Source organism: Crinia signifera, chromosome 8, assembly GCF_055691185.1.
Source record: "Crinia signifera chromosome 8, ASM5569118v1, whole genome shotgun sequence".
In the NCBI taxonomy this organism is placed as follows: domain Eukaryota; kingdom Metazoa; phylum Chordata; class Amphibia; order Anura; family Myobatrachidae; genus Crinia; species Crinia signifera.
The window spans coordinates 180,669,523-180,693,803 of NC_139224.1; the positions used below are offsets into that span (position 1 = coordinate 180,669,523).

The window sequence follows — 24,281 nt, forward strand, 5'->3', positions numbered from 1 at the left end:
GCAATTCGCAACCCCCCCTCGCGCAATTCACGCCCCCTCCCATGCTTTGCGGACCCCCGCCCTCTCCCGCGATTCGCCGACACCTGCGCCCCCTCCCTCCCTTGATTCACGGCACCCCCTGCGCCCCTCCCGCAATTCACGGCACCCCTAAGCCCCTCTTTAGTCCCCCATATACTCACACACCCCTATCACTACCCAGCTTCCTGCTCTCCTGAACCGTAACTTCCACCACTGGGGAGTCACTGACACTGTTTTGCCCACATGCCCCTATCATGCCTTATAGCCCAGCCTCCTGCTCTCATGCACCCAAACTCCCACCCAGTAGGAGGAGACACTGACAAAGGGCCATCATCCTGTACTGCCACGCTGGACCCTCACCCACTGGCAGAAGCAGCACAGTATCTCCCACCCTCCTCTTTAGTCCCCCTTATTCCCAAACACCCCTATCACTACCCAGCCTCTTGTTTTCCTGTGTCGTGACCTCCGCCAGTGGGGAGCCGCTGACTCAGAAACACCCTACTATACTATTGCACACACACACACACACACACCTAAACAACATGCACACACAGCACCCCCCCCCACACACCCACAAATGTCACTGTACCATCCACACTATCAAAGTACATCTTACTCTGTAACCCCTTTTTAATTAAACAAAACAATACACACCCCCTTCCACATCATATGCTCTCTATTTAACACATTTCACCTATAACTCAAGTTGCTATACAGGCCATCTTTCATACAATTCTAACCATCTTTCTCATATACAAATGTTCACAAATTAAGGGGGCGCAGCCCCTTACGACGGTGTGAAGAGCGCCCGTAGGGCGCGATGAATCACCTAGTAACTGTAATAATAGCGCTAAGAATTTGGTTCATCAAATATATTTTTGCTTGGTCTAGGCTTGAGATCCCTCCAGCAATGCTGCCATGTATGTGCTGTTTGCTGACTACACGTGATGTGATGAGTTATGGTATATCAGGCTCCTCCCATCAGTCTGTGCCTCCACAATGCTGCCATGTATGTGCTGTCTGCTGACTACACGTGTGATGTGATGGGTTATGGTATATCAGACTCCTCCCATCACTCTGTGCCTCCACAATGCTGCCATGTATGTGCTGTCTGCTGACTACACCTGTGATGTGATGGGTTATGGTATATTAGACTCCTCCCATCACTCTGTGCCCCCACAATGCTGCCATGTATGTGCTGTCTGCCGACTACACGTGTGATGTGATGGGTTATGTGGTATTATCAGACTCCTCCCATCACTCTGTGCCTCCACAATGCTGCCATGTACGTGCCGTCTGCTGACTACACGTGTGATGTGATGGGTTATGGTATATCAGACTTTTCCCATCACTCTGTGCCCCCACAATGCTGCCATGTATGTGCCGTCTGCTGACTACACGTGTGATGTGTTATGGTATATTAGACTCCTCCCATCACTCTGTGCCCCCACAATGCTGCCATGTATGTGCTGTCTGCTGACTACACGTGTGATGTGATGGGTTATGGTATATTAGACTCCTCCCATCACTCTGTGCCTCCACAATGCTGCCATGTACGTGCCGTCTGCTGACTACACGTGTGATGTGATGGGTTATGGTATATCAGACTCCTCCCATCACTCTGTGCCCCCACAATGCTGCCATGCACGTGCCGTCTGCTGACTACAAGTGTGATGTGATGGGTTATGATATATCAGACTCCTCCCATCACTCTGTGCCTCCACAATGCTGCCATCTATGTGCTGTCTGCTGACTACACATGTGATGGGTTATGGTATATCAGACTTCTCCCATTACTCTGTGCCCCCACAATGCTGCCATGTATGTGCTGTCTGCTGACTACACGTGTGATGTGATGGGTTATGGTATATTAGACTCCTCCCATCACTCTGTGTCTCCACAGTGCTGCCATATATGTGCTGTCTGCTGACTACACGTGTGATGTGATGGGTTATGGTATATCAGACTCCTCCCATTGCTCTGTGCCTCCACAATGCTGCCATGTACGTGCCGTCTGCTGACTACACGTGTGATGTGATGGGTTATGGTATATCAGACTCCTCCCATCACTCTGTGCCTCCACAATGCTGCCATGTATGTGCTGTCTGCTGACTACACGTGTGATGTGATGGGTTATGGTATATCAGACTCCTCCCATCAGTCTGTGCCTCCACAATGCTGCCATGTACGTGCCGTCTGCTGACTACACGTGTGATGTGATGGGTTATGGTATATCAGACTCCTCCCATCACTCTGTGCCCCCACAATGCTGCCATGTACGTGCCGTCTGCTGACTACACGTGTGATGTGATGGGTTATGGTATATCAGACTCCTCCCATCAGTCTGTGCCCCCACAATGCTGCCATGTACGTGCTGTCTGCTGACTACACGTGTGATGTGATGGGTTATGGTATATCAGACTCCTCCCATCAGTCTGTGCCCCCACAATGCTGCCATGTATGTGCTGTCTGCTGACTACACGTGTGATGTGATGGGTTTGGGTATATAAGACTCCTCCCATCACTCTGTGCCCCCACAATGCTGCCATCTATGTGCTGTCTGCTGACTACACATGTGATGTGATGGGTTATGGTATATCAGACTTCTCCCATTACTCTGTGCCCCCACAATGCTGCCATGTATGTGCTGTCTGCTGACTACACGTGTGATGTGATGGGTTATGGTATATCAGACTCCTACCATCACTCTGTGCCTCCACAATGCTGCCATGTACGTGCTGTCTGCTGACTACACGTGTGATGTGATGGGTTATGGTATATCAGACCCCTCCCATCACTCTGTGCCTCCACAATGCTGCCATGTACGTGCCGTCTGCTGACTACACGTGTGATGTGTTATGGTATATCAGACTCCTCCCATCACTCTGTGCCCCCACAATGCTGCCATGTACGTGCCGTCTGCTGACTACACGTGTGATGTGATGGGTTATGGTATATCAGACTCCTCCCATCACTCTGTGCCCCCACAATGCTGCCATGTATGTGCTGTCTGCTGACTACACGTGTGATGGGTTATGGTATATCAGACTCCTCCCATCCTCTGTGCCCCCACAATGCTGCCATGTATGTGCGGTCTGCTGACTACACGTGTGATGGGTTATGGTATATCAGACTCCTCCCATCACTCTGTGCCCCCACAATGCTGCCATGTATGTGCTGTCTGCTGACTACACGTGTGATGTGATGGGTTATGGTATATCAGACTCCTTCCATCACTCTGTGCCTCCACAATGCTGCCATGTATGTGCTGCCTGCTGACTACACGTGTGATGTGATGGGTTATGGTATATCAGACTCCTCCCATCACTCTGTGCCCCCACAGTGCTGCCATGTATGTGCTGTCTGATGAATACACATGTGATGGGTTATGGTATATCAGACTCCTCCCATCACTCTGTGCCCCCACAATGCTGCCATGTATGTGCTGTTTGCTGACTACACGTGTGATGTGATGGGTTATGGTATATCAGACTCCTCCCATCACTCTGTGCTCCCACAATGCTGCCATGTATGTGCTGTCTGCTGACTACACGTGTGATGGGTTATGGTATATCAGACTCCTCCCATCACTCTGTGCCCCCACAATGCTGCCATGTATGTGCTGTCTGCTGACTACACGTGTGATGTGATGGGTTATGGTATATCAGACTCCTTCCATCACTCTGTGCCTCCACAATGCTGCCATGTATGTGCTGTCTGCTGACTACACATGTGATGTGATGGGTTATGGTATATCAGACTCCTCCCATCACTCTGTGCCTCCACAATGCTGCCATGTATGTGCTGTCTGCTGACTACACATGTGATGTGATGGGTTATGGTATATCAGACTCCTCCCATCACTCTGTTCCCCCACAATGCTGCCATGTAAGTGCTGTCTGCTGACTACACGTGTGATGTGATGAGTTATGGTATATCAGACTCCTCCCATCACTCTGTTCCCCCACAATGCTGCCATGTAAGTGCTGTCTGCTGACTACATGTGTGATGTGATGAGTTATGGTATATTAGACTCCTCTCATCAGTCTGTGCCTCCACAATGCTGCCGTGATGTGATGGGTTATGGTATATCAGACTCCTCCCATCACTCTGTGCCTCCACAATGCTGCCATGTATGTGCTGTCTGCTGACTACATGTGTGATGGGTTATGTGGTATATTAGACTCCTCCCATCATTCTGTGCCTCCACAGTGCTTCCATGTATGTGCCGTCTGCTGACTACACGTGTGATGTGATGGGTTATGGTATATCAGACTCCTCCCATCACTCTGTGCCTCCAATGCTGCCATGTATGTGCTGTCTGCTGACTACACATGTGATGTGATGGGTTATGGTATATCAGACTCCTCCCATCACTCTGTGCCTCCACAATGCTGCCATGTACGTGCTGTCTGCTGACTACACGTGTGATGTGATGGGTTATGGTATATTAGACTCCTCCCATCACTCTGTGCCTCCACAATGCTGCCATGTATGTGCTGTCTGCTGACTACACATGGGATGGGTTATGGTATATTAGACTCCTCCCATCACTCTGTGCCTCCACAATGCTGCCATGTATGTGCTGTCTGCTGACTACACATGTGATGGGTTATGGTATATTAGACTTCTCCCATCACTCTGTGCCTCCACAATGTTGCCATGTATGTGCTGTCTGCTGACTACACATGTGATGGGTTATGGTATATCAGACTCCTCCCATCACTCTGTGCCTCCACATTGCTGCCATGTATGTGCTGTCTGCTGACTACACGTGTGATGTGATGGATTATGGTATATTAGACTCCTCCCATCACTCTGTGCCTCCACAATGCTGCCATGTATGTGCTGTCTGCTGACTACACATGTGATGGGTTATGGTATATTAGACTCCTCCCATCACTCTGTGCCTCCACAATGCTGCCATGTATGTGCTGTCTGCTGACTACACGTGTGACCTGATGACCTTCTGCAGTAACTTGATCTGATGATCTGCACACACTGTGTTATCCCACTGCCGACTACATCGCAGTTATGGGTGGAATGTCAGTAGGCGACTGCATACATTACAGTGGTTGTGGCATGGAACCATTGCACCCCTTTCACATCTCAACTAATTACCGGGTACAAGCTGTTTTGCATTAGTGACTCCAGCTCTGCATAGTCCTTCTTTAATAAGCAATGTCGTTCCAAGCCTGTCGCTATACAGGAGAACAGGTGGGGTGGCAGTGCCACCATATAGGATAACAGGTTGGGTGGCAGTGCCGCCATACAGGAGAACAGATGGGCGCCAGTGCCACCATACAGGATAACAGGTGGGGTGGCAGTGCCACCATACAGGATAACAGGTGGGCGCCAGTGCCACCATACAGGAGAACAGGTGGGGTGGTAGTGCCACCATACAGGAGCACAGGTGGGCGCCAGTGCCACCATACAGGATAACAGGTGGGCGACAGTGCCACCATTCAGGAGAACAGGTGGGGTGGTAGTGCCACCATACAGGAGAACAGGTGGGCGCCAGTGCCACCATACAGGAGAACAGGTGGGCTGCAGTGCCACCATACAAGAGAACAGTTGGGCGCCAGTGCCACCATACAGGAGAATAGGTGGGCGCCAGTGCCACCATACAGGAGAACAGGTGGGCGCCAGTGCCACCATACAGGGTTACAGGAGGGCGCCAGTGCCACCATACAGGAGAAAAGGTGGGCTGCAGTGCCACCATACAGGATAACAGATTGGCGCCAGTGCCACCATACAGGACAACAGGTGGTTGGCAGTGCCACCATACAGGAGAACAGGTGGTTGGCAGTGCCACCATACAGGAGAAAAGGTGGTTGGCAGTGCCACCATACAGGAGAACAGGTGGTTGGCAGTGCCACCATACAGGAGAACAGGTGGGCACCAGTGCCACCATACAGGATTACAGGTGGGCGCCAGTGCCACCATACAGGATAACAGATTGGCGCCAGTGCCACCATACAGGAGAACAGGTGGTTGGCACTGCCACCATACAGGAGAACAGGTGGGTGCCAGTGCCACCATACAGGAGAACAGGTGGGCGCCAGTGCCACCATACAGGAGAACACGTGGGGTGGTAGTGCCACCATACAGGAGAACAGGTGGGCGCCAGTGCCACCATACAGGATAACAGGTGGGCGCCAGTGCCACCATACAGGATACCAGGTGGGCGCCAGTGCCACCATACAGGATTACAGGAGGGCGCCAGTGCCACCATACAGGAGAACAGGTGGGCTGCAGTGCCACCATACAGGGTAACAGATTGGCGCCAGTGCCACCATACAGGAGAACAGGTGGTTGGCAGCGCCACCATACAGGAGAACAGGTGGTTGGCAGTGCCACCATACAGGAGAAAAGGTGGTTGGCAATGCCACCATACAGGAGAACAGGTGGTTGGCAGTGCCACCATACAGGATTACAGATTGGCGCCAGTGCCACCATACAGGAGAACAGGTGGTTGGCAGTGCCACCATACAGGATTACAGGTGGGCGCCAGTGCCACCATACAGGATAACAGATTGGCGCCAGTGCCACCATACAGGAGAACAGGTGGTTGGCACTGCCACCATACACAGAGTATACACTGCTCCTGTATCCTGCTGTGCTGAGGGAGAACCGAGTGAGTCCCGGCTACGATGCCCAGAGATCAGGCTGCAGACTCTGCTCTGACAGGAGACGTCATTTGTAGATCACGTGATCATGACGCCTGCTTCTGTGCGACCAAAGATGGCGCCGCCCATAACCTCGATGTTTATCATTGAAGCGGTCACTTCCGGGTTGTGCTGGGACCGGGACATGGCGGGGCTGGTGGACTTCAAAAATGAGGAGGAAGTTAAGGAATATTTGGATAATTTGGGAGTGGAGTATTCCTATCAGTGTCACCGGGAGCGGCTGCCGGACGGTGAGAGCCCAGATCACACCCCGAACCCCCCCCACCTACCTGGGACACACACAGTACACGGCCGCTGCTACATGGGCCACACACATACAGCAGGGTTGCCTACCTGACCCCCTCCAGGAGGACACAAAGTTCTGTTCCTGGGCTTCCCTGGTAATGTATGATTGCCAGCACCTGTGGTGACACCTTTCTTATCAGTTACCCAGCTCCTCACAGGTGCTGGCAATCATACATTATCCATACCTCCCAGCATGCCCCTCTCCAGGAGGACACAATGCTCTGCTCCTGGGCTTCCCTGGTAATGTATGATTGCCAGCACCTGTGGTGACACCTTTCTTATCAGTTACCTAGCTCCCCACAGGTGCTGGCAATCATACATTATCCATACCTCCCAGCATGCCCCTCTCCAGGAGGACACAATGCTCTGTTCCTGGGCTTCCCTGGTAATGTATGATTGCCAGCACCTGTGGTGACACCTTTCTTATCAGTTACCTAGCTCCCCACAGGTGCTGGCAATCATACATTATCCATACCTCCCAGCATGCCCATCTCCAGGAGGACACAATGCTATGCTCCTGGGCTTCCCTGGTAATGTATGATTACCAGCACCTGTGGTGACACCTTTCTTATCAGTTACCTAGCGCCCCACAGGTGCTGGCAATCCTACATTATCCATACCTCCCAGCATGACCCCCTCCAGGAGGACACAATGCTCTGCGCTCCTGGGCTTCCCTGGTAATGTATGATTGCCAGCACCTGTGGTGACACCTTTCTTATCAGTTACCTAGCTCCCCACAGGTGCTGGCAATCCTACATTATCCATACCTCCCAGCATGCCCCTCTCCAGGAGGACACAATGCTCTGTTCCTGGGCTTCCCTGGTAATGTATGATTGCCAGCACCTGTGGTGACACCTTTCTTATCAGTTACCTAGCTCCCCACAGGTGCTGGCAATCCTACATTATCCATACCTCCCAGCATGCCCCTCTCCAGGAGGACACAATGCTCTGTTCCTGGGCTTCCCTGGTAATGTATGATTGCCAGCACCTGTGGTGACACCTTTCTTATCAGTTACCTAGCTCCCCACAGGTGCTGGCAATCATACATTATCCATACCTCCCAGCATGCCCCTCTCCAGGAGGACACAATGCTCTGCTCCTGGGCTTCCCTGTTAATGTATGATTGCCAGCACCTGTGGTGACACCTTTCTTATCAGTTACCTAGCTCCCCACAGGTGCTGGCAATCCTACATTATCCATACCTCCCATCATGCCCCTCTCCAGGAGGACACAATGCTCTGTTCCTGGGCTTCCCTGGTAATGTATGATTGCCAGCACCTGGGGTGACACCTTTCTTATCAGTTACCTAGCTCCCCACAGGTGCTGGCAATCATACATTATCCATACCTCCCAGCATGCCCCTCTCCATGAGGATACAATGCTCTGTTCCTGGGCTTCCCTGGTAATGAATGATTGCCAGCACCTGTGGTGACACCTTTCTTATCAGTTACCCAGCTCCTCACAGGTGCTGGCAATCATACATTATCCATACCTCCCAGCATGCCACTCTCCATGAGGATACAATGCTCTGTTCCTGGGCTTCCCTGGTAATGTATGATTGCCAGCACCTGTGGTGACACCTTTCTTATCAGTTACCTAGCTCCCCACAGGTGCTGGCAATCATACATTATCCATACCTCCCAGCATTCCCCTCTCCAGGAGGACACAATGCTCTGTTCCTGGGCTTCCCTGGTAATGTATGATTGCCAGCACCTGTGGTGACACCTTTCTTATCAGTTACCCAGCTCCTCACAGGTGCTGGCAATCATACATTATCCATACCTCCCAGCATGCCACTCTCCATGAGGATACAATGCTCTGTTCCTGGGCTTCCCTGGTAATGTATGATTGCCAGCACCTGTGGTGACACCTTTCTTATCAGTTACCTAGCTCCCCACAGGTGCTGGCAATCATACATTATCCATACCTCCCAGCATGCCCCTCTCCATGAGGATACAATGCTCTGTTCCTGGGCTTCCCTGGTAATGTATGATTGCCAGCACCTGTGGTGACACCTTTCTTATCAGTTACCCAGCTCCTCACAGGTGCTGGCAATCATACATTATCCATACCTCCCATCATGCCACTCTCCATGAGGATACAATGCTCTGTTCCTGGGCTTCCCTGGTAATGTATGATTGCCAGCACCTGTGGTGACACCTTTCTTATCAGTTACCTAGCTCCCCACAGGTGCTGGCAATCATACATTATCCATACCTCCCAGCATTCCCCTCTCCATGAGGATACAATGCTCTGTTCCTGGGCTTCCCTGGTAATGTATGATTGCCAGCACCTGTGGTGACACCTTTCTTATCAGTTACCTAGCTCCCCACAGGTTCTGGCAATCCTACATTATCCATACCTTTCAGCATGCCCCTCTCCAGGAGGACACAATGCTCTGTTCCTGGGCTTCCCTGGTAATGTATGATTGCCAGCACCTGTGGAGACACCTTTCTTATCACTTACCTAGCTCCTCACAGGTGCTGGCAATCATACATTATCCATACCTTTCAGCATGCCCCTCTCCAGGAGGATACAATGCTCTGTTCCTGGGCTTCCCTGGTAATGTATGATTGCCAGCACCTGGGGTGACACCTTTCTTATCAGTTACCCAGCTCCCCACAGGTGCTGGCAATCCTACATTATCCATACCTCCCAGCATGCCCCTCTCCAGGAGGACACAGTGCTCTGCTCCTGGGCTTCCCTGGTAATGTATGATTGCCATCACCTGTGGTGACACACACACACAAATACATTACACAGGCTCTGCTACAGGGGTCACACACACACACACACAGTACACAGGCACTGCTACAGGGGTCACACACACATACAGTACACAGGCTCTGCTACAGGGGTCACACACACACATACAGTACACAGGCTCTGCTACAGGGGTCACACACACACATACAGTACACAGGCTCTGCTACAGGGGTCACAAACACACATACAGTACACAGGCTCTGCTACAGGGGTCACACACACACACACAGTACAGAGGCTCTGCTACAGGGGTCACACACACACACACAGTACAGAGGATCTGCTACAGGGGTCACACACACACATACTGTACACAGGCTCTGCTACAGGGGTCACACACATACAGTACACAGGCTCTGCTACAGGGGTCACACACACAGTACACAGGCTCTGCTACAGGGGTCACACACACACACATACAGTACACAGGCTCTGCTACAGGGGTCACACACATACAGTACACAGGCTCTGCTACAGGGGTCACACACATACAGTACACAGGCTCTGCTACAGGGGTCACACACACACACAGTACAGAGGATCTGCTACAGGGGTCACACACATACAGTACACAGGGTCTGCTACAGGGGTCACACACACAGTACACAGGCTCTGCTACAGGGGTCACACACACACACAGTACACAGGCTCTGCTACAGGGGTCACACACATACAGTACACAGGCTCTGCTACAGGGGTCACACACACACATACAGTACACAGGATCTGCTACATGGGTCGGACACACACACACATACAGTACACAGGCTCTACTACATGGGTCGGACACACACACACATACAGTACACAGGCTCTGCTACAGGGGTCACACACACACACATACAGTACACAGGCTCTGCTACAGGGGTCACACACACATACAGTACACAGGCTCTGCTACAGGGGTCACACACACACAGTACACAGGCTCTGCTACAGGGGTCACACACACACACACAGTACACAGGCTCTGCTACAGGGGTCACACACACACACACAGTACACAGGCTCTGCTACAGCGGTCACACACACACAGTACACAGGGTCTGCTACAGGGGTCACACACACACAGTACACAGGCTCTGCTACAGGGGTCACACACACATCGAGTACACAGGCCCTGCTACACTAAAGCATGGGAAGATTATACAAACTGCTTACAGTTATGGCCATGGTGGGAATAGAACCCACGACCTCAGTGCTGTGAGGCAGTAATACTAACCATTACACTGTCCGTACTGCCCCGTATATATAACACATGGTGGGGATAGAACCCATGACCTCAGCGCTGTGAGGCAGTAATGCTAACCATTACACTGTCCGTACTGCCCCGTATATATAACACATGGTGGGGATAGAACCCATGACCTCAGCGCTGTGAGGCAGTAATGCTAACCATTACACCATCCGTACTGCCCCGTATATATAACACATGGTGGGGATAGAACCCATGACCTCAGTGCTGTGAGGCAGTAATGTAACCATTACACCGTCCGTACTGCCCCGTATATATAACACATGGTGGGGATAGAACCCATGACCTCAGCGCTGTGAGGCAGTAATGTAACCATTACACCGTCCGTACTGCCCCGTATATATCACATGGTGGGGATAGAACCCATGACCTCAGCGCTGTGAGGCAGTAATACTAACCATTACACCGTCCGTACTGCCCCGTATATATAACACATGGTGGGGATAGAACCCATGACCTCAGTGCTGTGAGGCAGTAATGTAACCATTACACCGTCCGTACTGCCCCGTATATATAACACATGGTGGGAATAGAACCCATGACCTCAGCGCTGTGAGGCAGTAATGTAACCATTACACCGTCCGTACTGCCCCGTATATAAAACACATGGTGGGAATAGAACCCATGACCTCAGCGCTGTGAGGCAGTAATACTAACCATTACACCGTCCGTACTGCCCCGTATATATAACACATGGTGGGAATAGAACCCATGACCTCAGCGCTGTGAGGCAGTAATGCTAACCATTACACCATCCGTACTGCCCCGTATATATAACACATGGTGGGGATAGAGCCCATGACCTCAGCGCTGTGAGGCAGTAATGCTAACCATTACACCGTCCGTACTGCCCTGTATATATAACACATGGTGGGAATATAACCCATGTCCTCCGTGCTGTAAGGCAGTAATGTAACCATTACACCGTCCGTACTGCCCCGTCTATGTAACACATGGTGGGGATAGAACCCATGAACTCAGCGCTGTGAGGCAGTAATGTTAACCATTACACCATCTGTGCTGCCCCGTATATATAACACGTGGTGGGGATAAAACCCATGACCTCAGCGCTGTGAGGCAGTAATGCTAACCACTACACCGTCCGTACTGCCCCGTATATATAACACATGGTGGGGATAGAACCCATGACCTCAGCGCTGTGAGGCAGTAATGCTAACCATTACACCGTCCGTACTGCCCCGTATATATAACACATGGTGGGAATAGAACCCATGACCTCAGCGCTGTGAGGCAGTAATGCTAACCATTACACCGTCCGTACTGCCCCGTGTATATATAACACATGGTGGGGATCGAACCTATGACCTCAGCGCTGTGAGGCAGTAATGTAACCATTACACCGTCCGTACTGCCCCGTATATAAAACACATGGTGGGAATAGAACCCATGACCTCAGCGCTGTGAGGCAGTGATACTAACCATTACACCGTCCGTACTGCCCCGTATATATAACACATGGTGGGAATAGAACCCATGACCTCAGCGCTGTGAGGCAGTAATGCTAACCACTACACCATCCGTACTGCCCCGTATATATATATAACACATGGTGGGGATAGAACCCATGACCTCAGCGCTGTGAGGCAGTAATGCTAACCATTACACCGTCCGTACTGCCCCGTATATATAACACATGGTGGGGATAGAACCCATGACCTCAGTGCTGTGAGGCAGTAATGCTAACTATTACACCATCCGTACTGCCCCCGTATATATCACACATGGTGGGGATAGAACCCATGACCTCAGCACTGTGAGGCAGTAATGCTAACCATTACACCATCCGTACTGCCCCGTCTATGTAACACATGGTGGGGATAGAACCCATGACCTCAGCCCTGTGAGGCAGTAATGCTAACCATTACACCATCCGTACTGCCCCGTATATATAACACATGGTGGGGATAGAACCCATGACCTCAGAGCTGTGAGACAGTAATGCTAACCATTACACCATCCGTACTGCCCCGTATATATATCACACATGGTGGGGATAGAACCCATGACCTCAGCCCTGTGAGGCAGTAATGCTAACCATTACACCATCCGTACTGTCCCGTATATATAACACATGGTGGGGATAGAACCCATGACCTCAGCGCTGTGAGGCAGTAATGCTAACCACTACACCATCCGTACTGCCCCGTATATATAACACATGGTGGGAATAGAACCCATGACCTCAGCGCTGTGAGGCAGTAATGCTAACCACTACACCGTCCGTACTGCCCCGTATATATATCACATGGTGGGGATAGAACCCATGACCTCAGTGCTGTGAGGCAGTAATGCTAACCATTACACCGTCCGTGCTGCCCCGTATATATAACACATGGTGGGAATAGAACCCATGACCTCAGTGCTGTGAGGCAGTAATGCTAACCATTACACCATCCGTACTGCCCCGTATATATAACACATGGTGGGGATAGAACCCATGACCTCAGCCCTGTGAGGCAGTAATGCTAACCATTACACCGTCCATACTGCCCCGTATATATAACACATGGTGGGGATAGAACCCATGACCTCAGCGCTGTGAGGCAGTAATGCTAACCATTACACCGTCCGTACTGCCCCGTATATATAACACATGGTGGGAATAGAACACATGACCTCAGCGCTGTGAGGCAGTAATGCTAACCATTACACCGTCCATACTGCCCCTTATATATAACACATGGTGGGGATAGAACCCATGACCTCAGCGCTGTGAGGCAGTAATGTAACCATTACACCATCCGTACTGCCCCGTATATATAACACATGGTGGGGATAGAACCCATGACCTCAGCGCTGTGAGGCAGTAATGTAACCATTACACTATCCGTGCTGCCCCGTATATATAACACATGGTGGGAATAGAACCCATGACCTCAGCGCTGTGAGGCAGTAATGTAACCATTACACCATCCGTACTGCCCCGTATATATAACACATGGTGGGGATAGAACCCATGACCTCAGTGCTGTGAGGCAGTGTTGTCCTTCAGTACCCAGCCTTTATGATGTAGCTCTTGTACCGTACTGTATTACTTTCTCTTTTACAGGCTGCCATCGTTTAGCCGAGTATTTAGAAAATATCAAAAAAGATTTCAAGGCAGCGGCGCACGTACTGAAACTGAACTGCGAGGAGAATGATCAGAGCGAGAGCTGCTACAAGCTGGGGTCCTACTATGTGGCTGGGAAAGGTGTGTATGCAGCCAGTCCCCCATCGCTATTGGTGGAGTAATACTTCATAGCGTAGGATCACTCTGTCATTCTAAGTACAAGTTACCCAACGCCATCGCAGTCACCACCTGTGCCACTGTGCTGCCAGTCTATAGTAATAGTTCCTGGTGCATGCTGTTTGCATGATTTCTCCCCCCCAATACCTCACAGGTATGTCGTCATCCCCACCACCTCACTGTACCACAGCATTGTCAGCCTTCCCCTCTGATACATATACATATAGGGTGAGATACTGGCCCTTATTCTGATTCACTCTCCGAGACAAATTCCTTCTCAAATGGACAAAACCATGTGCACTGCAGGTGGGGTAGATGTAACATGTGCAGAGAGATTTAGATTTTGGTTATTTTGTTTCTGTGCAGGGTAAATACTGTCTGCTTTATTTTTACACTGCAATATAGATCTCACTTTGAAATAAAACCCCACCCAGATCTAATTATCTCTGCATAAATTACATCTGCCCCACCTGTAGTGAATATGGATTTGTCCATTTGAGAATAAATTTGCCTCTGAGAGTGAACTAGAATAATCCCCACTGTCTGGTTTATCCCCAGCAACACCTGGAATTATCTGTCTGCTCTGGGTTCTTGGTTTTCTTCATATCTATCTTGTAATACGTGTTACCCTATGTGAAGATATGGGTTCTTCAGTCATAGAGACACCGAGCAGATGAAACAAGAATAATGGTTTATTTTCCACAGCGCACAACAATAAATAATATACAGGAGCAAGAGGCAAATGTAACAGACACAAGATCCAGGTAACAATCCAAGCAGGCAGCTCCAAACCAATGTCACACAGCAGTGGTAGCAGATTAGTCCTCCCAATTCCACAGGCATCTTCACCACAGCCCAAAGCTGTGATAGTCCACACAGGAGAGTTATTGAGCGATGTATTCCACAAGATACCCCTGGTACTTGTGTATTATAGCCCCCTATGCGATGAAAGATCGTAAAAGGACCATAATGGGTGCTTACAATGTGAAATGCACCCCCACGCCACCCCCCCCCCCCACACACACACTATAAACGTGAACCCGAAGCGTGGCGAGCAGCGGCGGTACGCGTACTCCGACCTTTTCATACCCCCACTATCCACGTCGGCGTGGAGTTGAGAATAGAAAGTGTGGCGAGTGCAGCGAGGGGACGCAGATACCTTCAAAGGTATCGGAGTCCCCTCGCGGGCTTTACAGGTATCCGCGTCCCCTCGCTTCGGGCTCGGTGGCTCGCTGCACTCGCCACAATTTCTATTCTCAACTCCACACCGACGTGGATAGTGGGGGTATGAAAAGGTCGTAGGACGCGTACCGCCGCCCCTCACGTGCTCGCTGCGCTCGCCACGCATCGGGTTCACGTTTATAGTGTGTGGGGGGGGGGTGGCGTGGGGGTGCATTTCACATTGTAAGCACCCATTAGGGTGCTTATACAATGTTTAATCGCATCGCATTGCATGGCATTGTATGCCATGTACAATGCCATACAATTTAAAAATTGTATGACATTGTACAGTATCGTGCGATATCGCATCGCATACCATCGTATGTCTTATGGTATGCGATGCGATGGGTGCCGCCAAAATACACAAGTACCATACCCCTTAGCCCAGGTCACTGACTGACTACTAACATGAGAACTCATGAGCAAGCTCTCTTGAAACCTTGTAAATTCCCATAATGCTGTGCTCGCCTGGAGGAGTTGTACAGCTACCTGATTGGTGGGTTCGTATCAGATCTCTCCCTCCTACCTCCCATAGCTGTTCCCCCTCCTACTGTGTCAGGCTTTGTAATGTCTTACCGTCCAGGGAGCAACAAAGAGAAGCAGATAGACAGAACAACGGCCAATGGAAAATGAGTTATATCCTGAGTTTCCCGTGGAGGTTGGACTTGTTAATAGTCCTGGGAGATGTCCCCTTCTCAGACTTCTGGCTGCACCTATGGAGGCAGTATCTGCATATGTAAGATAGTCTGATCACATTGTAAACACTTCCTGGCCTCAGCTATTCTTCCAATTAACTCTTGGAGTCCATTATATAACATCTAAATTATGTTAAATTATAACAATATGGACATACTTATAGTATCTACACCAGTGGTAGCCAACCCTAGCCCTCGAGAGCTACCAACAGTTCACATTTTCCAGACAACCCAGCTGCTGCACTCATTAATCACTGACACATTTTAAAAGATCCAAAGATGGAGCTAATTAGCTCACTTGTGATTCTGTGAGGAGACCTGCAAACCATGCACTGTTGGTAGCTCTCGAGGACTAGGGTTGGCTACCCCAGCTCTACACCATACTTGCCGAGTTTTTGAGAAGCCCGGAGAGGACAGCCGGATCTTCAAGTCAGGGGGCAGGGTTGGGGCTGATGACTGAAAGCCCTGCCCCCACTCATTGGTCTGCGGCAAGGGGCGGGACTAAAATGATGCAAATTAAGTCATTTTAGCCCCGCCCCCTACTCGCAGACCCACGAATCGCGGCATTTGCCTGGATTGGGGGCAGGGCTAAAATGACACAAAATGACGCGATTTGCGTCATTTTAGACCCGCCGCGGACTGCGAAAAAATGGTAATTAGTGCGGTAAGAAGGGGGGGTGCGGGGGCTGCCAGGCAAAAGCGGGAGGATTGACAACCTTCCGGGGTGCGGGAGGGGGACACGATTTTCAGGAGCCTCCCGGCAATTCCGGGAGAGTAGGCAAGCCTGATATACACTGGTTTACGCATTTCCCTGAGTATAATACCGTATAGAATATATAGAGTAATGCTTTAGTTGGAGTCCTGTGAATGAACACGCACATGGGGAACAGTAACACAAGCCAGAGAGACAAGGGGACAGAAGGGCTAAAAAGTACATTAATCGCTACACAGAATGAAAGGCCATAATTACAGTTGTATCCTAAGCCTCATACCTTCATACATTTCACCTGAGGTCACCTGACATACAAAGAGCACCCCTCGTATACCTTTCTTTCCCTTATGTGTTCTCACAAAGGTGCAGAGAATCCTGCCATTAAAGCTAGGTATTTTCCTGGGAGTATACATTCGGTTGAGATATTGTGGCAGAAATATCAGTGTTATGGAGAACCTATTCCCAAGTACTAAAAGCTTAGTGGGACTCTTAGAACTTGTGGCTTGGTGGGACCCTTAGAACATGTGGCTTGGTGGGACCCTTAGAACATGTGGATCGGTGGGACTCGTAGAACTTGCGGCTTGGTGGTAGCAGTAGAACCTTCTGCTTGGTGGGATCCATAGAACCTGCATTGTCTGTAAGCCTTTGGCTTGGTGGGACCAGTAGAACTTGCAGCTTGGTGGGATCCTTAGAACCTGCATTGTCTGTAAGGCTTTTGCTTGGTGGGACCAGTAGAACTTGCAGCATGGTGGGATCCCTAGAACCTGCATTGTCTGTAAGCCTTTGGCTTGGTGGGACCCGTAGAACTTTCAGCTTGGTAGTATCCGTAGAACCTGCATTGTCTGTAAGTCTTTGGCTTGGTGGGACCGGTAGAAATTGCAGCTTGGTAGTATCCGTAGAACCTGCATTGTCTGTAAGTCTTTGGCTTGGTGGGACCGGTAGAAATTGCAGCTTGGTGGGATCCATAACATCTGCATTGTCTGTAAGGCTTTGGCTTGGTGGGACCGGTAGAACTTGCAGCTTGGTGGGATCCCTAGAACCTGCATTGTCTGTAAGCCTTTGGCTTGGTGGGACCCGTAGAACTTTCAGCTTGGTAGTATCCGTAGAACCTGCATTGTCTGTAAGTCTTTGGCTTGGTGGGACCGGTAGAAATTGCAGCTTGGTAGTATCCGTAGAACCTGCATTGTCTGTAAGTCTTTGGCTTGGTGGGACCGGTAGAAATTGCAGCTTGGTGGGATCCATAACATCTGCATTGTCTGTAAGGCTTTGGCTTGGTGGGACCGGTAGAACTTGCAGCATGGTGGGATCCCTAGAACCTGCATTGTCTGTAAGTCTTTGGCTTGGTGGGACCGGTAGAAATTGCAGCTTGGTAGTATCCGTAGAACCTGCATTGTCTGTAAGTCTTTGGCTTGGTGGGACCGGTAGAAATTGCAACTTGGTGGGATCCATAACATCTGCATTGTCTGTAAGGCTTTGGCTTGGTGGGACCGGTAGAACTTGCAGCTTGGTGGGATCCCTAGAACCTGCATTGTCTGTAAGCCTTTGGCTTGGTGGGACCCATAGAACTTGCAGCTTGTTGGTACCAGTAGAACCTTTGGCTTGGTGGGATCCGTAGAACTTGTGTCCGATTTGTGCAGATTTCTCAGATAAGTGTATGGGCACCTTGAGAATTTGTGGGATTCCTGCAAAAGTGCAAAGAATGTATCATATGGGATCCTAGGAGTTTAGCGGCTCCGTGGCAGGCAGTTGGTGGCATATTGGATGAGGGGGAGACATTCATTACCTCGCACAAGTGTATGTAGAACCTGTGGCATTGGGGAACCTCTCTAACCTGTCTGTCTGCCGTATAGGGGGCGTGCCGGTGGACCTGAAAGCTGCATATAATTGCTTCATGAAATCCTGTAACAAGAATGGGAAAAAGTCTATTGAATCCTGTCACAACGTCGGCCTGCTGCTGCATGATGGACGAGTAAACAATGACAGTCCTGACCCTGTTACCGCCAGAGATTATTATATAAAGGCTTGTGAAGGCAGATTTGCAGCAAGTTGCTTTAACCTGAGTGCTATGTACTTAGAAGGATCTCCTGCAGTGCCCAAGGATATGCACCAGGCGCTGCACTTCTCCAAGAAAGCCTGTGACTTGGGCCACGTGTGGGGATGCGCTAACGCCAGCCGGATGTACAAACTGGGGGATGGCATCAGTAAGGATGATGCGCAGGCAGAGACGCTGAAAAATCGTGCTCAGGCGCTACAGCGGAAGCAGCAGGAGGCGCAGCAGATCACCTTTGGGGAATGAAGATTGCTTTATGGTTGTAGTGATCATAGCGGTCCCATGGTGTCTTCCTATCAGAGGCCATGGCAATGACAAAGCCTGGCACTGCCAATCCATCATATGACAGTTATTGCTCTACATACATAAAACATAAACTGTTCATATGTCAAATGTGCTCTGTACTGTTCCTTTATACATGTGATGAGTATACTCTCATTCTTTCATGCTCATGTCCCTAGCTATTCTGTTAACACCAGTCTGCCACTAGGGCATGTCCTCCTTTTTCAAATTTAGGTCAAGCAGGTTGCATTACACTGACTGCGACTGCAGCATTCATTTTTGGTATGAGGTGTGATACAGTAGCAAAACTAGTACAACACCTGCATCCACCAACACCCTGGAGCCATGAATTAGCTCAGCACCTGTATCCAACAATGTCTGGATCCACCAATTCCCATAGCTCGGTACTAGCGCAGCACCTGTATCCAACAACACAGCAGAACCAGGAATTAGCACAGTGTCTGGATCCACCAATTCCCATAGCTCGGAACTAGCGCAGCACCTGTATCCAACAACACAGCAGAACCAGGAATTAGCACAGTGTCTATATCCACCAATTCCCATAGCTCGGAACTAGCGCAGCACCTGTATCCAACAACACAGCAGAACCAGGAATTAGCACAGTGTCTGGATCCACCAATTCCCATAGCTCGGTTCTAGCGCAGCACCTGTATCCACCAACACCGCAGAACCAGGAATTAGCACAGTGTCTGTATCCACCAATTCCAATAGCTCGGAACTAGCGCAGCACCTGCATCCAACAACACAGCAGAACCAGGAATTAGCTCAGCACCTGTATCCAACAACACCGCAGGACCAGGAATTAGCACAGTGTCTATATCCACCAATTCCCATAGCTCGGAACTAGCGCAGCACCTGTATCCAACAATACAGCAGAACCAGGAATTAGCACAGTGTCTGGATCCACCAATTCCCATAGCTCGGTTCTAGCGCAGCACCTGTATCCAACAACACCGCAGAACCAGGAATTAGCACAGTGTCTGTATCCACCAATTCCTATAGTGTTGAACTAGCGCAGCACCTGTATCCAACAACACCGCAGAACCAGGAATTAGCACAGTGTCTGTATCCACCAATTCCCATAGCTCGGAACTAGCGCAGCACCTGTATCCAACAACACAGCAGAACCAGGCATTAGCACAGTGTCTGTATCCACCAATTCCCATAGCTCGGTACTAGCGCAGCATCTGTATCCAACAACACCGCACCGCAGGACCAGGAATTAGCACAGTGTCTATATCCACCAATTCCCATAGCTCGGAACTAGCGCAGCACCTGTATCCAACAACACCGCAGAACCAGGAATTAGCACTGTGTCTGTATCCACCAATTCCCATAGCTCGGAACTAGCGCAGCACCTGTATCCAACAACACAGCAGAACCAGGAATTAGCACAGTGTCTGTATCCACCAATACCCATAGCTCGGAACTAGCGCAGCACCTGTATCCGACAACACCGCAGGACCAGGAATTAGCACAGTGTCCGTATCCACCAACACCCATAGCTCAGAATTAGCACAGCACCTGTATCCACCAACACTTTAGAGCAGGAATTAGCGCAGCACCTGTATCCACCAACACCCATAGCTCTGAATTAGCACAGCCCCTGTATCCACCAACACCACAGAGCCAGGAATTAGGACAGCGCCTGTATCCCAGAGCCAGCAATTAGCGCAGCGCCTGTATCCATCAACACCTCAGAGCCAGTAATTAGCGCAGCAGCTGTATCCACCCAGAGCCAGGAATTAGTGCAGTGCCTGTATCCTAGAGCCAGGAATAAGTGCAGCGCCTGTATGCACCCAGAGCCAGGAATTAGCGCAGTGTCTGTATCCATCAATTCCCATAGCTCGGAACTAGCGCAGCACCTGTATCCAACAACACAGCAGAACCAGGAATTAGCACAGTCTGTATCCACCAATACCCATAGCTCAGAATTAGCGTAGCCCCTGTATCCACCAACACTTTAGAGCAGGAATTAGCGCAGCACCTGTATCCACCAACATCCATAGCTCTGAATTAGCACAGCCCCTGTAGCCAGCAATTAGCGCAGCGCCTGTATCCATCAACACCTCAGAGACAGTAATTAGCGCAGCAACTGTATCCTAGAGACAGGAATAAGTGCAGCGCCTGTATCCACCCAGAGCCAGGAATTAGTGCAGTGCCTGTATCCTAGAGCCAGGAATAAGTGCAGCGCCTGTATGCACCCAGAGCCAGGAATTAACGCAGTGTCTGTATCCTAGATCCAGGAATAAGTGCAGCGCCTGTATGACCCAGAGCCACGAATTAGCCCAGTGCCTTTATCCACCAACACCCGAGAGACAGGAATTAGTACAGCACCTCTATCCCCCAACATCCTAGAGTCAGGAATTAATGCAACACCTGTATCCAACAGCCTAGAGCCAGGAATTAGCGCAGTGGTTGAATTGACCAACACCCTAGAGCCAGGAAATAGCGCAGTGCATGTACCCACCAACACCGCAGAACCAGGAATTAGCGCAGCACCTGCATCTACCAACAGCTCGGAGCCAGGAATTAGCACAGTGCCAGTCTCCACCAACACCCCAGAGCCAGGAATTAGCACAGCACCTGTATCCACTTACACTGCAGAACCAGAAATTAGCACCAGAATCCACCAACACCCCAGAGCCAGGAAATAACTGTATCCAACAGCCTGGAACCAGGAATTTGCGCAGTGCCTGTATCCACCAACACTGCAGAACCAGGAATTAGCACATCGCCTCTATCCAAAAGCCTAGAGCAAGGAATTAGCGCAGCACGTGCATCCACCAACACTGCAGAGCCAGGAATTAGTGCAGCGCCTGTATCCACCAACACTGCAGAGCCAGGAATTAGCACAGCTTCTGTATCCAAAAGCCTAGAGAAAGAAATTAGCGCAGCACGTGCATCCACCAACACTGCAGAGCCAGGAATTAGCGCAGCGCCTGTATCCACCAACACTGCAGAACCAGGAATTAGTGCAGCACCTGTGTGATGTGCATGGTAGGTTCCAATCTTTATCCGGGGTATTGAGGAGGCAACAGTCGGGTGAGATTTAAAGAGCAAGTATAGATTTATTCTTTATTAATCAGCAAACGTAAACATCACACGCTTGGCTCCCAAGGGGTCAGTCGTGTAAATCGCTGAAATAAATGGTGCGCTTCAGCCTACTAGCATTTACAGAACACTATGCCCTACTTAGCATACTTTAGCGTAATTCAGAGTTTCAAGCATACATTGGGCTACAATAGACAACTTACACAGGCAAACAACATCACGATTACTCTGGACGTCTCCAGGTAAATACTAACTTACTCTACTACACCATGTAAATAATAGTACCGGTACCTAATTATTGTTCCTGAACCCGAGTCTAGGACTCGCCCTGTGCACAGGGACAAATGTCCCATTCCCCGGTGAGGTGTTGCTAAGGGACCACCCGGCCTTCCTATGGATAATTAGCCTGGGTCTCGCTTGCTGCAGGCCTTCCTATGGATAAATAGCCTGGGGCACGTGAGGGGTATGACCAGGGGTAAGTTCTCCTTACGGGCAGTGATGTATTTTATAGAATATAATAGACAGTAACACGTTTTGCTTTACACCACAAGATGGTGCTATTGAGGTAATAGTCTCTGAGGTCCTGGTTCTACATTAGAATCCCACTGGTGTGTAATGGGGCTGGAGGCTTGAGGCTTAACCCGTCTGTAGGGTTGGGTTGCCTTGATAGGCCGGAGGTTAGCCGGGGATGGGGACACAGGGATCTCTAGTCATCTGCCTTCCTTTCCTGGGGGGAGTCTGGTGGATCAGTACTGGGTGGTATGTGTGGCTGATTAGCCAAGGGCCCCTGCCAGTGGATGGGTAGTGGCATAGTCGTGTCAAGTGGGTACCGGGGTCTCTGCACTTACCACCTCGTGGCCGTGATCACTCCGCTGCAGCGGCTCCAACTTGGCTCTCCTGCCCGCGCTGGTCTCTCCCGGTGGCTGCTGCACGGCCGGGCGCCAACTCTCTCTGGTCTGCGGCTTTGTTCCTTTACCCGCCGGTACTCCGCGATGCCTGCCCACTGCCCGTCACTCTCAGCCTTCACGTCGTCACACACGCGCCTGGTCCCACTCTGTTCCTTCTCCCCTGCGTGACCGGGTACTGGGGACTTCTCCCGGCAGCTGCTCCTTCCCTGCCGGGTACCGGAATCGGAACTCGGCTCCACACCCTGGGGCTCTCGTGTCGGATCCCTATACTCCACCATCACACACGGGGGGTTCCACGCCGGCTGCCCCCTTGACGCCGGGCAGCCCTCTCGCCACCCCACACGTGACGTCTCTCTCCTCCTGTCTAACCCCCAAAGTCCTCCTGTCTCTTGGTGCCCGCCAACACCCATAGCTTGGAATTAGTGTAGCACCTGTATCCACCAACACCTTAGAGCCAGGAATTAGTGCAGCGCCTGTATCCACCAACACCTCAAATCCAGATATTAGCACAACGCCTGTATCCACCAACACCCATAGCTTGGAATTAGCGCAGCACCTGTATCCACCAACACCTTAGAGCCAAGAATTAGTGCCGCACCTGTATCCACCAACACCCATAGCTTGGAATTAGCGCAGCACCTGTATCCACCAACACCCTAGAGTCAGGAATTAGCGCAGCGCCTGTATCCACCAACACAGATCCAGGAATTAGCGCAACGCCTGTATCCACCAGCACTGCAGAACCAGGAACTAGCACAGCGCCTGCATCCACCAACACCTCATATCCAGGAATTAGTGCAGTGCCTGTATCCACCAACATCTCATATCCAGGAATTAGCGCAGTGCCTGTATCCACCAACATTGCAGAACCAGGAATTAACGCAGCGCCTGTATCCACCAACGCCTCATATCCAGGAATTAGCACAATGCCTGTATCCACCAACACCTCAAATCCAGAAATTAGCGCAACGCCTGTATCCACCAACACTGCAGAACCAGGAATCAGCGCAGCGCCTGTATCCACAAACACCTCATATCCTGGAATTAGTACAGTGCCTGTATCCTAAAGTCAGGAATT

General features: G+C 50.5%; 1 protein-coding gene across 1 annotated transcript; it reads left to right on the forward strand.

Moving 5' to 3' along the window:
* Window positions 1-6,753: 6,753 nt before the first annotated feature.
* COA7 (cytochrome c oxidase assembly factor 7) lies at window positions 6,754-19,331 on the forward strand. The gene is made up of 3 exons (XM_083157927.1): window positions 6,754-6,937; window positions 14,084-14,224; window positions 18,739-19,331. The coding sequence occupies exons 1-3, from the start codon at window positions 6,763-6,765 to the stop codon at window positions 19,182-19,184; spliced, it is 762 nt and encodes a 253-aa protein (XP_083014053.1). The 5' UTR covers window positions 6,754-6,762; the 3' UTR covers window positions 19,185-19,331.
* Window positions 19,332-24,281: the final 4,950 nt, after the last annotated feature.